General features: G+C 35.2%; 1 protein-coding gene across 1 annotated transcript in view; it reads right to left on the reverse strand.

Annotated features, from left to right (window-relative positions):
• RAB5A (RAB5A, member RAS oncogene family) overlaps nt 1–14,238 on the reverse strand; it is a 39,082-nt gene that overhangs the window by 2,214 nt on the left and 22,630 nt on the right. The window contains exons 3-5 of the mRNA XM_051963265.1: nt 5,652–5,803; nt 5,002–5,124; nt 2,338–2,431 (exon numbers count right to left, since the gene is read on the reverse strand). Of these exons, the coding sequence (XP_051819225.1) occupies nt 2,338–2,431; nt 5,002–5,124; nt 5,652–5,803 (369 nt within the window). The remainder of the gene's footprint in view (nt 1–2,337; nt 2,432–5,001; nt 5,125–5,651; nt 5,804–14,238) is intronic.

Below are 14,238 nucleotides of genomic sequence, written 5' to 3' on the forward strand. Positions count from 1 at the left end.
ACACACAAAGGAGAAAAACATGGGCATAGGAATAAAATAATGTGAATATGAGATCAGATATATTGTCATTTGAAGTCCTGAAATGACAGAAGAAAAACAAGGGACGAATTTGTTCAGTCACACTTTAGTAAAGTATATATGAAGGGAGGTAAGGTGTCAGCATGTGTGGATCTGCTTGATAGGAAGTCCAATGCCTGAGGTACTTTGCCCTCGAGGAGGGAGTTGGATGCACCTATGGAAAATGCAAGATATGAGGTAAGCCTAGAAGGATACAGGAAGACGAGAAGGGAATCAGATGAGATGAGTCAAAATGTGCATGTTAACATTTTAAGAGCATTCTCTTATAGCCATGAGATGGAGATGTTTGAAAAGATGACCTTAAACCTAAAGAATATGTAAGGCAGCTAGGTGGCGCCAAAGTGCAAAGAGCTTGGGTCTAAAGGCAAGAAGACTCATCTTCCTGAGTTCAAATCTGATCTCAGACACTTATTAATTGTGTGATCCTGGGTAAATCATTTAATGTAATCTGCTTCATTTTCTCCATCTGCAAAATGAGCTGGAGAAGAAAATGGTAATACTACTCCAATCTCTTTGCCAAGAAAACCCCAAATGGGGTCAACAAAGAGTTGAACCTGACCGAAATGAAATGAACACATTTCTGTTAACTTTCCACTTAAACAATCATATGATATATAATTTGATATTATGTGCACAAACTTTTAAATACAAATAAAGTAACTTTTTAACCTTCAACTAGTCTCCTTAAATTACGCTTTGCCAAATGCAAATTAAGATAATTCTGAGGTACCACTACACACTTCTCAGATTGGCGAAGATGAAGGAAAAGACAATGATGAATGTTGGAGGGGATGTGGAAACAACTGAACATCGTTGGAACTGTGAACGGATCCAACCATTCTGGAGAGGAATTTGGAACTATGCTCAAAAAGTTATCAATCTGTGCATACCCTTTGATCCAACAGTGTTACTACTGGGCTTATATCCCAAAGAGATCTTAAAGAAGGGAAAGGGACCCGTATGTGCAAAAATGTTTGTGGCAGTCCTCTTTGTAGTAGCCAGAAATTGGAAACTGAGTGAATGCCCAGCAATTGGAGAATGGTTGAATAAATTATGGCATACGAATGCTATGGAATACTACTGTTCTAAAGAAATGATCAGCAGGATGACTTTAGCGAGCCTTGGCGAGCCTACATGAACTGATGCTGAATGAAATGAGCAGAACCAGATTATACATGGCAACAAGACTATACAACGATCGGTTCTGATGGACGTGAGTCTCTTCAACAATGAGATGATTCAAAGTAGTTCCACTTGTGCAGTAATGAAGAGAGCCATCTGTACCCAGAGAGAACCATGGGAACTGAGTGTAGAAGACTATATAGCATTCTCACTCTCTGTTGTTACTTGCTTGGATTTTGTTTTCTTTTTTTGTTTTTCTTTTTCTTCCTTCATGATCTGAATATTCTTGTGAATCAAGTTAACTGTATAAATATGTATACATATACTGGATCTAACATGTATTTCAACATATTTAACATGTATTGGACTACCTGTCAGCTAAGAGGGTGGGGAGATTTAATAACACTGGACGATGTGGTTTATGGGATAAGCTACATGTTATATATATATATATTTTAATTTTTAATGAGTCCTAACCATGTTTGGATATAGGGCACTGTTTTAATAAAAGGAGGAAATCTGAATGAATTTAGAAAGTACACTGCTAGACAAATAGCTAAATGGGAGAAAAAGATCACATGTTCTCAGGTTCATAGCACCATACTTTGCTAAGAAAACTAAGAAGCCAATTTAAGGCCTTATGGTATCAGGCAATTGAAGATTAAAAAGCAAGCATAGAAGGGCTTTTAAATTCAAAGCCCATAAAAACGGTTTGTTTATGTGAAAAGACTCATTTTTTTCTTAAATATAAGGGAAGTTATAATTTAATGAAATTAAGAAAAGTTTTATTTTTGTAGTAAACCATAAAATACTACAAAGTCCCTATTAAAACTTTATCTCCAAGTATAGGGAACAGGAACTCATTCTTTGATAAAAGCTCATTTGAAGTGCATGTAGAGTACCTAGGGAAGAAATAAAGAGTTCCTGGAATATAAACTCAAATATTCATCAAGTGATAATAACTGGCAGAATGTTATTATTAAAAACAAACAAAAAAAACCTTGTGAAGGGAGCTTTGAAAACAGCACACTATAAATGGAGTCCAAGACAATAAAAAGAAAAGAGTAAATAGATACCAATTTTTAGAAAAAATTTTTATGCTAACTTTTGTTATTTAAAAATAGAAGCTAATCTTACCTATTGCCATGAATATTTCATTTACATTCATTGATGTTTTAGCTGATGTCTCCATGAATAATAAACTGTTGTCATCTGCATAAGACTGTGCTTCCTGTTAAAAAAAAATTGATTTTTTTCATTATATGTTTTATTCCCCCCATACATTACCTTCTATTTTCCTCTTACCTATTGTTGGTTTGAATTTTGTTACAATGGAATAGAGAAATTTCATTAGATTTTGGCAAAAATATTTATAGTTCAACAAAAATTCCAATCTTTTCTATTTTGGAATATATTTTACATAATTTTGTAAACTTCTCTTTAATAGAACTATTTATATTTAACATAACTATTTAATTTCTAATCATAAGGAATTTGCTTTCAATGTTAATACGTTTAAGATAAAAACTACTCTTACTTTATACAAAGAATTCTGCTTGACATTGTGCTATAACAAGCCTTAATGTGTTATTGCTTGTGTGTAGATTTTTTTTTTCCTTTCATGAAAACTGAGTCTCTATCACTTAAAATAGAGTAAAAGCAGCACATGAAAACGAGTCTGAAAGTTGAATATAAGGAAGTGCAATTAGTAGGTGGATCAGGAAAAGATATTCAATATTAATTAATCCAAAGGTATGTATGTGTCCTATCTCTACTTTAAAAAGGAGCCCTGAAGTAGAAATTTGGGTTGGGAAAAGAAAGAAAGGTGCTGAAAATGGGGAGGGGAGATTGCCTTGGTAATGGTGACAGAGGAACAGAAGATTATAGGAAATCATTAATGATAGGAAAAAATCCTCAAGATCTTGATAACATGGTATGTTAGACCAATAGGTCCTGAGAACATATTTCAGAAAGATGGCACTCTAGATGCCAATCTAGGACAACAGAGAAGAAAAGCCAAATCATATAAATATTTCTGGAGACTATGGAAGGGAGTAGAGATAAGAATGTCATAGGTTCATAGCTATAATATTTAAGGTGACAGAGATGAGTAGTTCCTATCAAGTATAAATATATGAATAAAGACCACGTATGGAAGGGCACAAGAGAAATATATAAGGAGAGAGAAAACCAAATTTTCATAGCTTTTATAAAATCTAAAATTTGTTAGAACTCCTGATCTCAGAAAGACTGGGCCAGTTGATTACAGAGAAAACTGGGAGAAAGATCTGAATCAACCAGACAACAGGCACTATTATGTTTTACTTTCCACCATATTCCAATTCTCCTATATTTTTCTCAGTAATGACGAGTAGAACTATTTAATCCTACTAAAGAGTTGTAGAGTGTTCTCAAAAAGTAGAGTAAAGGAAGAAGGATATAACATTCTTTCTGGAAGTCAAGTCCAGAATATGTAAGAATCCTGCTGAGAGGGAAGGTTTGGGGGCAGGAGGGAGAGACAGACAGAATGAGAATATCAAAGAATGAAATTTTGGGGTTTGCTGTTGAAAGAAATAAGTAGAACCCCAGGGTAAAATGGGTTGAGGTCAGAGACATTGATGAACATTTTTTCTTTTAAGGTCTTTGGTTGCATAGAGGCAAAAGAAACAAAACAGACAAATGGACAATGCCAGTTTCCCACCATTTATCTGAGCTTTAAAAAGGCTTTATGGTTCTGGTGCCAAGTGGTCAGGCCTATGATTTCATTAGTGTAAAAATTCTCCAGTTACGCAGACTTAAGATCTTTTGATTGTGAGTTGAGCATTGATAGGTTAAAACACTTGCCCATGGTCACATAGTGAGTATATTGCAAAATGCCAGACTTGATACCCTGTCTAGATGTGTATATATACACAAACCACCATTTAAATTCTAGTGAGGACTTCTAAATAATAAATTACATATTTGAAATCAACTAACAAATCATAGAATAAAAAAGTAAAATAGGCTCTCTATTCAAGCGCTTATATTCTACTGGGGGAAATTACAAGGTCCTATATCTAAGGACTAAAGGATATACTAATAAATTCTCAGTGGTGGGAAGGAGGAGGAGACTAGACACTAATAACTTTGAGAGTCCACTGAAGGAAGAATTCTGGAGTTCGGTCTTGAAAAGATCCTTTAGATTCTTGAAAAATCAAAGGAGAAGAGGGAAAACATTTGAAGCATGGGGTCAATGGACTCAGTGAAATGAATCAAGATATTATGTACAACAGTAAGATGTGAAGTACAGCATAAGGAGGGTGATTATCTCAGAAAAGACCAGTATGTAACTGTTTTCTACTTTTGAAAACATTAAAAAAAAAAATTGCAAGTAATGTCATTTGCAAATCCTACTGCTGTGTGCAACTACCTTCTTCATATAACAACGTTCTCCAATTCAACAAACAATAAAATCAAACAAATGCAACAAAATTATCCCCTCCCCCAACCGTACCATCCCAATGAAAGATTGGTTGTCTGAGCAAAGGCTTTAAGAAAAATCAAGTTCGAGTTGGCTTTCAAGACTTCTGAACAGACAACTGTAGCTTTCTATACATTATAATGAGAACATTTTAAACCAGTGTCAGAGTGCTTAAAGATCAATTATTATGAGTCAGATCCATCCTCTTACCATGCCCATCTTTATTAAATATTACTAAAAGTCCATGGTAAATTAATAAGTTAAAATACCATGAAAATTGAAATTATTTTAAATAATTAAAAAAAAAGTATAAATGCTTTCAAGTTAATATAACATACCTGGAAATCTACAGCTCTCTTATTTGCTAGATCAGCCTTGTTCCCTGCTAAAGCTATTACAATGTTAGGACTTGCTTGCCTCTGAAGTTCTTTAACCCAATTTTTTGCTCTTGCAAAGGATTCCTGGATAATTGGAAAGGGGGAAAAAACACACACACACACAAAATCACCAACTGAGAGTCATTTAAGCTAGTTAATTTATCACTAAAACAGGCCTCTTAAAATTGTTAGATACAAGCTTGTCAGAAATAAATTCTTCTATATTATTTATAGTACCGCTCAACAAATTTTTTTAAAAAAAAAATCAATTTCTTTACATAATAAAAATTTGGCAGAAGAAATATATTTGGTTGCTTCCCATGTTTTCATATAGGTGTTTCAGAATTTCTCTTGATTAACAATGCTTAAAATGGACCCAGTCATTGTGCTTAACTGTTCTACAATTATTATCTTATTTGTTTCTCATGAAACACTGGAGTTAAGTACTTTTATTGATCCCTATTTTACAAATAATGAAATGGAGGCAAAACAAGAAGTTCCCAGGCTATCAGCTAGGAAATATCTGTGGCCAGACACTTCCTTATTCAAGGACAGGTATTTCTCATGCTCCCTAATTACCCAAGTATAAACTGTAGTCACTTTATACTTACCTCATTTGTGATATCATATACAACTATTGCTGCTTGTGCGCCTCTGTAGTACATTGGTGCTAAGCTATGATATCTTTCTTGTCCAGCTGTATCCCATATTTCAAATTTTACTGTTGTATCATCTAGACACACAGTCTGGGTTAGAAAAGCAGCTGAAAAAAAAAAAAAAAAGAAAAAATGAAATGTTAATTACCAACTTTCTATGTTTTTTTTTGTAAAGGGATTCCGTATTTACATATTCAATTAATAAAGAATTACATTTGAAAGGAGCAAGATACAGAAGTGTAGGTAAATAGATACCTGGCCAAGTCCCTTAACTTCAGCAATCTACTCTTTATTTGTAAAATGGGGATAATAATAGCTTTTTTTGTTAGGAACAAATGAGCTAAGTTGTAAAATGCTTAAGACATCGACTGGCATATATGGTAGATGTCTGAGAAATACTTGTTAAACTTAAACAAAAACAAAAAAAAAAACAAAACTGGGGCAGCTAGGTGGCACAGTGGATAGAGCACCAGCTCTGAAGTCAGGAGGACCTGAGTTCAAATCTGATGTCAGACACTAACATTTCCTGGCTGTGTGACCCTGGGCAGGTCACTTAACCCCAATTGCCTCAGCAAAAAAACAAATAAACAAAAAAAAACCAAACCCTATAAAGTCAATTATTAGAACTGGGGAGATAAAATTTTCAATTATTGATGGGACCAGCATTTTAATCTGTTGTAAAAACAAATCCAGCAAAAGAATTCCTCTATCTTTATATTTTTGGATGGTTTCTCAGCATGAGTATAAATTGACAGTTCCAAGACATTTCTTTGATTCTAAAAATGAACACTAAGAAAAATGCTTCAATGAGTGCTCTTTTTAAAGAAAGGAAACCAATAAAAAGGTCTAATTATAAGAAGATAAAACTTTAAGAATCCAAATATTGGCGTAAACTTACAATTTTGGTTATTTATAGTGGCAAAGCATCAGACACCTATGAAAACTATTTTCAATAGCATTTAGGGTATTATGGCCACAAACTCTCATTCTGCTCCCTTTATAAATGGTCATCTGCCACAATATTTCCTCTCCCAGTGCCACAAGACAGGTTTACCTATTTAGTTCCTGGGCTCATTAGAAACAGTACAGAGATATATGTAGGAACAAAGCATAGTGGAAACTGTCTTATTTAAGATATAGAATTATAATAAACTACATGTAAAAACCATTTATTAAACAATTACTATAGGTACTGTGTGTGTGCTAGGTGCTGTGGATACAGTGTCTGTGTGTGGAAACCCTGATTTGAAAGAGTTTACAATCTTGTAAATTCAGTACGTCACAGATTCAAAGAAATATAATCTGAATTAGAATGCATTAGGTGCCTAGAAAAGGATGAAAAAACTGGTAAAAAAGAATGGAAGAAGCTGTGTGAATAATTCAGCTATTCTCAGCAATACAATGATCTCAGAGAATTCTGAAAGATTTATGACCAAAAAATAAAAAATAAAAAAATAAAAAACTACCCACCTCTCTAAAGAACTGATGTCTGGATGCTGGTTAAAGCAGATTTTATTTTTTTGATTTTTGGTCTATTTCTCTTGCAAAATGGTTAATATAGAATTTTTTTCCCCACAATTGCACATACATAAATATATACCAAACTCTTTGTTTTCTCAAAGAGGAAGGGAACATAACTAAAAAATGTTTCCTAAGAGCAACGTCAATCCAAAAAACAAAAACAAAACACAAAAACAAAAAACACATGGCTCCAATTGAGGAGCAACTTTTAATCCTACATTAATTTAAAAAAAAAAAAACTAAACTCAAATACAAACAAAACGATCATCCCCACATGCAAAAATTAATGGAGGGAATTGCACATGAAAATACAAATCCCTACTTTGTAGAGCCCAATCAAAGCTATCTCGATTGTTGTCCTGTGAAAGCAGAGGTGATATGTCTTATGAGCTATATACTATACAAACAATGTGATTGAGGTCTCCTGAATAAAAATGAACATATCTAAAATAGTTATGACTTCATAAAGGAAAACAACGTTAATTTTAAAGTTTGTCAGTCATATCAATTTGTTTTTGAAAAACTCTAGGGTAGATCTAAAATTCTTTTGTGGTAACAAAGGAAGAACTACATGCACGTAGGTAAACGAATGGAAAACTAAAAACAACAAAAAAGAAATATTTTAAGGATATGTTATGTTGGTAAGAGAAGGAAGGTATAGTTATTTCATGTTCTTAACTGTTTTTAGCATAGCTTTAAAAAAAATCTTTTACCAGAAGATGTGAGATTTTACTGCAATTCAAAAGGGAAAATCATGACAAATAACTATTACATATAAATTACATATCTATAAAGACAATGAAACTCAAAACATATGAAATTAAATTCTTGTTCCTTTAATAAAAAGTTAAGCTTCACAACTTAGTAGAGGTGAGGGTTCATGGAGATTAGGCAAAGTCTGTTCACAATCCTTATGAGTAGGATTCAATACAATCTTATAAAGAGTCAAATTTGAGCTCATATCCAAATCAAGAGTGAATCAAAGCTTCAATAGCAAGTCTAGCTTAATGAGCAGTTGGCCTCTAAAACCAGAGACCTGAGAAGACCTGTGCAGCTGTTAAAAGTCAACCGTCAATACATCATGGAAGGACAAATATAAAAAAAGGGAATTTTTGATGGGCAACTGGCACATAGAGCTTGTATTAAAAGATGGCTCCTGCCTTGAATGCTTGACTTAACTATTTATCACCTGCAGGGGATTTATACCAGTGTTACTGGATCCATGAGCAGAGCATGAGTGAGATATGCTTAACATGAAACACTTCTCTCATTCTCTTACTTCATCCAAGACTGAGGCCCACTGAAGAAACATAAGGAGTCAGATCAAAAGGGATTTCTGCCTTATTCCTAACTAACACTAGTTACACTAACTAACTAACACAAATAGTACAAAAGCACACAAGAGATGTGGACAGCCCAGTGTGATGTAGCCCTGATGCCTGGAAGGATCCAGGTTTCCTGGGGTCAGTTGAGTGGTACCCAAAGACACACATTACATTGAGCCTGCAGGGAAAAAATACATTTAAGCTAATCTAATGCCCCAAAGCCTGTGCTTAGGTTAATGCTCCAGGCGAAAGTTTACTGTACAATCCCTTAGATTTCTTTTAAATATCTTAAGTGGGGATTCAGAATCCAGGTTCTCAAAGAAATGATAAAAGAGAGCCAGCACACTAGGGCTGGCATTGATCTGATACTGTTTTGAATGTCTATAAGCTAATGGTTTTTGCATTTTAAAATTAAGACTATATTCAACCAAAGTCTGTAATAATGGGTGGTCCATAACATATAATAAGGTGCATTACATATTAGAAAAATTTGAAAGCCCTGCAAAGAAAATTAATCAATCTACAACAATATTTTTATAGAAATATGTTTTACCAACTGCAATTGCAAACAACCAAAAACTTATAAATAGCAATTTAGATAATATAGACAGAAAAGGCAACAGAATTTTAGGGAAAGGGGAACAAAAGTCAGTGATGTATCCTGCTAGATGAAGAGTTAGAACTAGGGCTGGAAATGCTGGTCTCACCAATTGTGGAGGGCTCTGAGTTGTCAGCTAAGATGTATGGACCTTCATTCTGTAAAAAGTCAGGGGCTGCTGAAAGTTTTAGATCAAGTTTAATATGTTTTTTTCAAAACATACTAGAAGAGGGAAAGAGTAGAGGCAGAGATTAGCAAGTAGAGTATTTGTGCATGTTCAGCAAGATAGCAATAAGGATCTGAAAAAGAGTAGGGAAAGGCCTAAGACAGGGGTCCTCAAACTTTTTAAATAGGGGCCAGTTCACTGTCCCTCAGACTGTTGGAGGGCCGGACTATAGTAAAAACAAAAACTTTTGTTTTGTGGGCCTTTAAATAAAGAAACTTCATAGCCCTGGGTGAGGGGGATAAACGTCCTCAGCTACTGCATCTGGCCCATGGCCGTAGTTTGAGGACCCTTGGCCCTAAGATTAAAGTGGGAAAGGAAGATGCACAATGAGAATAAGTTTAGCAATAATATGGTAGTAAACCTGATTTAATCATAAGGCTAAGGATGACTGATTTGTTAAAAGAGACTTGGGGGAAATTAAATAGCTAATTTTCTATTAAGTCTTTGAAATTTGGAAATCACTGAGCACAATTCTATCTGAATGGTTCATCAGGCTCCTCACTTGCACTCACATTTCAAAATCTCCTTCATTATTAAATGGTCATTTTGTAATTTTGTCATAGATGACCTAAGAAGCCATACATATTAGAGGAGTTCTTTAAGATTTCTATAGAAGCAGGGATTCCTTTAGAATGTATGATGCCAGGACAAGCTTCGCAGCTTTACCTTCATGGATGGTCTTAGGCTACTATATAATTTGGTTACAATAAAAGATTCCCCTGATAAGATAGTCCAACTTAGTGGATAGAGGGCCAGCCCAGACTTGGGTTCAGATCCTGCCTGGAACACATGTTAGTAGTATAGTCACAGGCAAATCACTTACCCTCTCAAGACCCAATTTTTTTTAGAGGACTTTTTCAGCCCTTCCTTGTTCTTCATAGGGCAAAATCTAAGGTTGGTAGAACCTAATGATTCTTTTGATTGCAGCCAATTTTCAATAATGGTGGGCAAAAATACTGTATCCTGGCTCCCTAGGAGCATATCACAGTCTGGTTGTTGGTGGTTATTATAACCCATGGTATCTCAGCACTCAATTTGAACAAATTTCAGTTCAAATGTATATCTGTTTGGAGAGAAGACTTTAAGGAAGTTTAAAGCTAAAGGCTGGGAAGAAAATTCCAGTAAAGGGAGAAATGGAAGAGGTATACTGAAAGCAAACCACCTATTTCTCTATTTTGCCTAGAATTGGCTGATTATTTTCCCAGACTACTTAGCTGTATAAAGTAGGTGGTCAATGTTAGTTGAACAAATACCTCTCTTCATCTGTGTATAGGGCTATCCACAGGTGTATTTTACGTCCTGCAAAGCAATATGCATTTGCTTATATGCATATATGTTGCTGAGGCAATTGGGGTTGTGACTTGCCTGGGGTCACAGAGCTAGAAAGTGTTAAAGTGTCTGATTTGAACTCAGGTCCTCCTGACTTCAGGACTAGTGCTCTAACCACCGCGCCACCTAACTGCCCTACATTTGTTTATATTGGAGAACTATGTTTCAACCCCTCCCCCCCCCAAAAAAAAATTGCTTAAATACATTTGTGTGATGACTTCTCTACAGATAACTGTTTAAAACTTGGATCCAAGTGCCTGCTACCACCCCTTTTAACATGTCTTTGAGATGTATTCCTCTACTTTCTCTGCCGCTACCTCAGAGCCAAAAAAGTTGCAGAAGGAAGTTATAGACTGTAGTGACTAGGTCCACCAAATTCATATTAGCAATAATCTTTTATTTGGTCTAACAGCCCTTCCAACTCAGTCTAGATTCCTAAATCTCTGAAAACTCCCCCAACATATAGTGGCTATGTGAAACCTCTTTTTAATTCCCCAAATCAACTTTTTAGACCCACCTTATTTGGCAGATGGCCTAGCTTCCCCATCTTGTTTTCTCTTCTTATCTTAATCTCTCTTATTCAGAGGAAAGGGCAGGTAATCTCAGAGGATGAAGCAGCTCCATTTATTCTAAGCTCCACTTAACACCTTCCTGGTGCCTCTGATCCAGCCCTTCCCTCCTGTGTCCTCTGGGACTGAGCAACTGATTTGTCTTGCATGTTCTCAACTTCAATTTCCTCCCCTCCCTGGACCATTTCCCTCTGCTCATATTACCTTCCTTCTCTTAAGGGTCCCCTTTCATAGCCATGCTACTCTCCCAAACATCAAAGTCTTAGGGCACTGCTAAGCTTTAATATTAGACTTTAAACTTGACTATTCCATAATTTTCCACTGACCCCTCGCTCCATCCTTGTAATTCTTTCTTCTCTTGACTTACCTGGCCGTTTTTCTTGGTTGTTTTACCACCTATCTGACAATTTCCAATTTTGTCAATTTTCTCTTATGCCTTTAAGTTTTAAAGCATGGTAGCATAAAACTACTTTAAGACTTCTGGAATGCCCTGATATAATAGTTCTCTATTAAGCTTACTGCTAAATTTCAAGAAAATTAAGCTGTTGGTTGCTACATTCATTTATCCACTCCTCCAAACTCTGGAATCTGGTTTCAACTTTATTATTTTAATGACAATGTACTTAACTCTCCTTGGTCAACAATGACACTGAAAAATCCAATGGCCTTTTCTTAAGCCTCCTCTCTCCCTGCCTGTTCCACAACTTATGATTCTACTCACCACCCTATGAAATTCCTTCTTGTTCTGGTTTAGCCGGTCCTGCTTTCTCTTGCCTTTTTATTTCCCTGGCTTGTTTGACTCTGTTGGCTTTCTCCCATCTTACAAGTACAGCTATCTTCTAGAGTTCTGTCCTCAGAATCTTGACATTCTTTCTTTTAAGCAATCTCACATACTATTATGGCTTCAAAATCACCTCTACACAGATGACTCAAATCTATAACTCAAGTCCCACCCAATCTCCTCTTCGAGTCCCAGAGCTACATTTCTCTCTGCCTGCTGGATATCTCCATTAAGTTGTATTAAAGGTATATCCAAAACTGAACTCAGTCTCCCCCCTCCTCCTCAAATTTAATGTTCATTTCAACTTCCTCATTTTTGTTGACATTCCTCTAAGTCACACAGGCTGGAAATTGTATTTATTTTTTGGACTCTTTCCTCTCCCTCAACCCCTCTATCCATGTGGTTATGAATGCTTGTTAATTCTACCACTGCATTATTCCATGCACCTGCTGTTACCGCTTCCCATGCTAGCTGAGTTATTCCCATTCTCCCTGTCATTACATGAAAGCGAACTAACATTCCTAATGTACATATCAGACTGTCATGTTATTGAACCTAAAGCACACAATACAAACTCCTTAATCTGATGTTAAAAATGCTACACAATCTGGTGCCAACTTACTTTTCCATCATGTCTGTTTCACATATGGTCCTGTTTTAGTTTCAATAAACCTTGTTTAGCTGCTCCCAAGGTTCATCCAGCCCTCTCCCACCTTCCTTGAATTTGCACAGATCATCCACAGTCTTGTAATGGAATACACTTCCTGCACATTTCTGTCTGCTGAAAATTTTCTCTTTTTAAATCCCTGCTCAGGTGCCACTTCTGACATGAAAAACCCTCCATGCTCTCAGCTCCCCAAAATGAAAATAACTTCTTCCTTCTTGAATTTCAGTTTTCATTTTTGAACATCTCTTTGTGCTCAAATTATATTCAATAAAATTCAACACATTTATTTAGAGACAGAATGGAAGAGAAAGTAAGATTTAGAGTCAGAGGACCTAGGTTCAAGTTCTGATTTTTGTTATTTAAGTAAAGACTATGTTAGTAGTTGTTTTTTTAAAGAACTTATTTATGGGCAAGGTATTTTCTGTTTTGGAAGACACAAAGTACTAAAAGAGTGGTCTTGGCCAGCAAGGAATCTGTACCTTCTAGTCATTCTGGAACAAGGGCAGAGTTGCTTAATTATACAAAGTGCAAGGAAGGAACTTTATCTTGTAAAAAATACTGCAAAACTGCAGGTCAAAGTAGTATTCCTTATAAGACCATGTAACAAAAAACAGGAAGCTTGAAAATACATATAAATATGTACTTATGGATGACACAGTGGATGCAGCATTATGCCAGAGTCGAGAAGACCCAAGTTTAAACACTGCCTCAGACAAATAGTGTGATCCTGGGCAAGTTCACTTCTGTTTGCCTCAGTTTGCTCACCTGCAAAATGGGGATAATATTACTTTTGCCTACTAGAGTTGTTTTGAGGATCAAGTGAGATAATATTTGTAAAATATCAAAGGAATTGATGAAAAAGAAGGTAATCTCAAACTCTTAAAAAGTGATAATCCTCAAGACTATATGCCACTGATTAAGAAACACTGGATCTGTGAAATAGATAAGGTACCTAATACACAGTAGTAAATGACCATAGTAATCTCGTGTTTGATAAATCCAAAGGTTCAAGTTTTGGGGACAAGAACTCACTATGTGACAAAAATTGCTGGGAAAACTGGAAAAAAAAATGGTAGCAAACTGTATACAACATCTCACACTATATCAAGATATAGTCAAATGGATAAATGATTTAGAAATAAAGGGAGATACCATAGATAAATCAGAAAAGCAAAAACAGTTTATCAAATAAAAGACAATGAGCATTATGAGGTGTGAAATGGTTATTTTTAATTTTACTAAATTTAAAAAAGTTTATACAAACAAACCAATGAGACCAAGATTAGAAGGAAAATAGAAAGCTGGGAAATAATTTTTGCAGCAAGTCTCTCTAATAAAGGCTTCATTTCTCAAATATTTATAGAACTGAATCAAACTTATAAAAATACAAGTTATTCCTAATTGATATTATGGTCAAAGGAAAATGACAGTTTCCAGAAGAAATCAAAGATACTTAAATTCATATGAAAAAAACATTCTAAGTTGTTGATTAGAGAAATATGAATTCAAACCATTCTAAGGTACCA

The sequence above is a fragment of the Antechinus flavipes genome, chromosome 5 (assembly GCF_016432865.1).
Source record: "Antechinus flavipes isolate AdamAnt ecotype Samford, QLD, Australia chromosome 5, AdamAnt_v2, whole genome shotgun sequence".
Taxonomy (NCBI): Eukaryota; Metazoa; Chordata; class Mammalia; order Dasyuromorphia; family Dasyuridae; genus Antechinus; species Antechinus flavipes.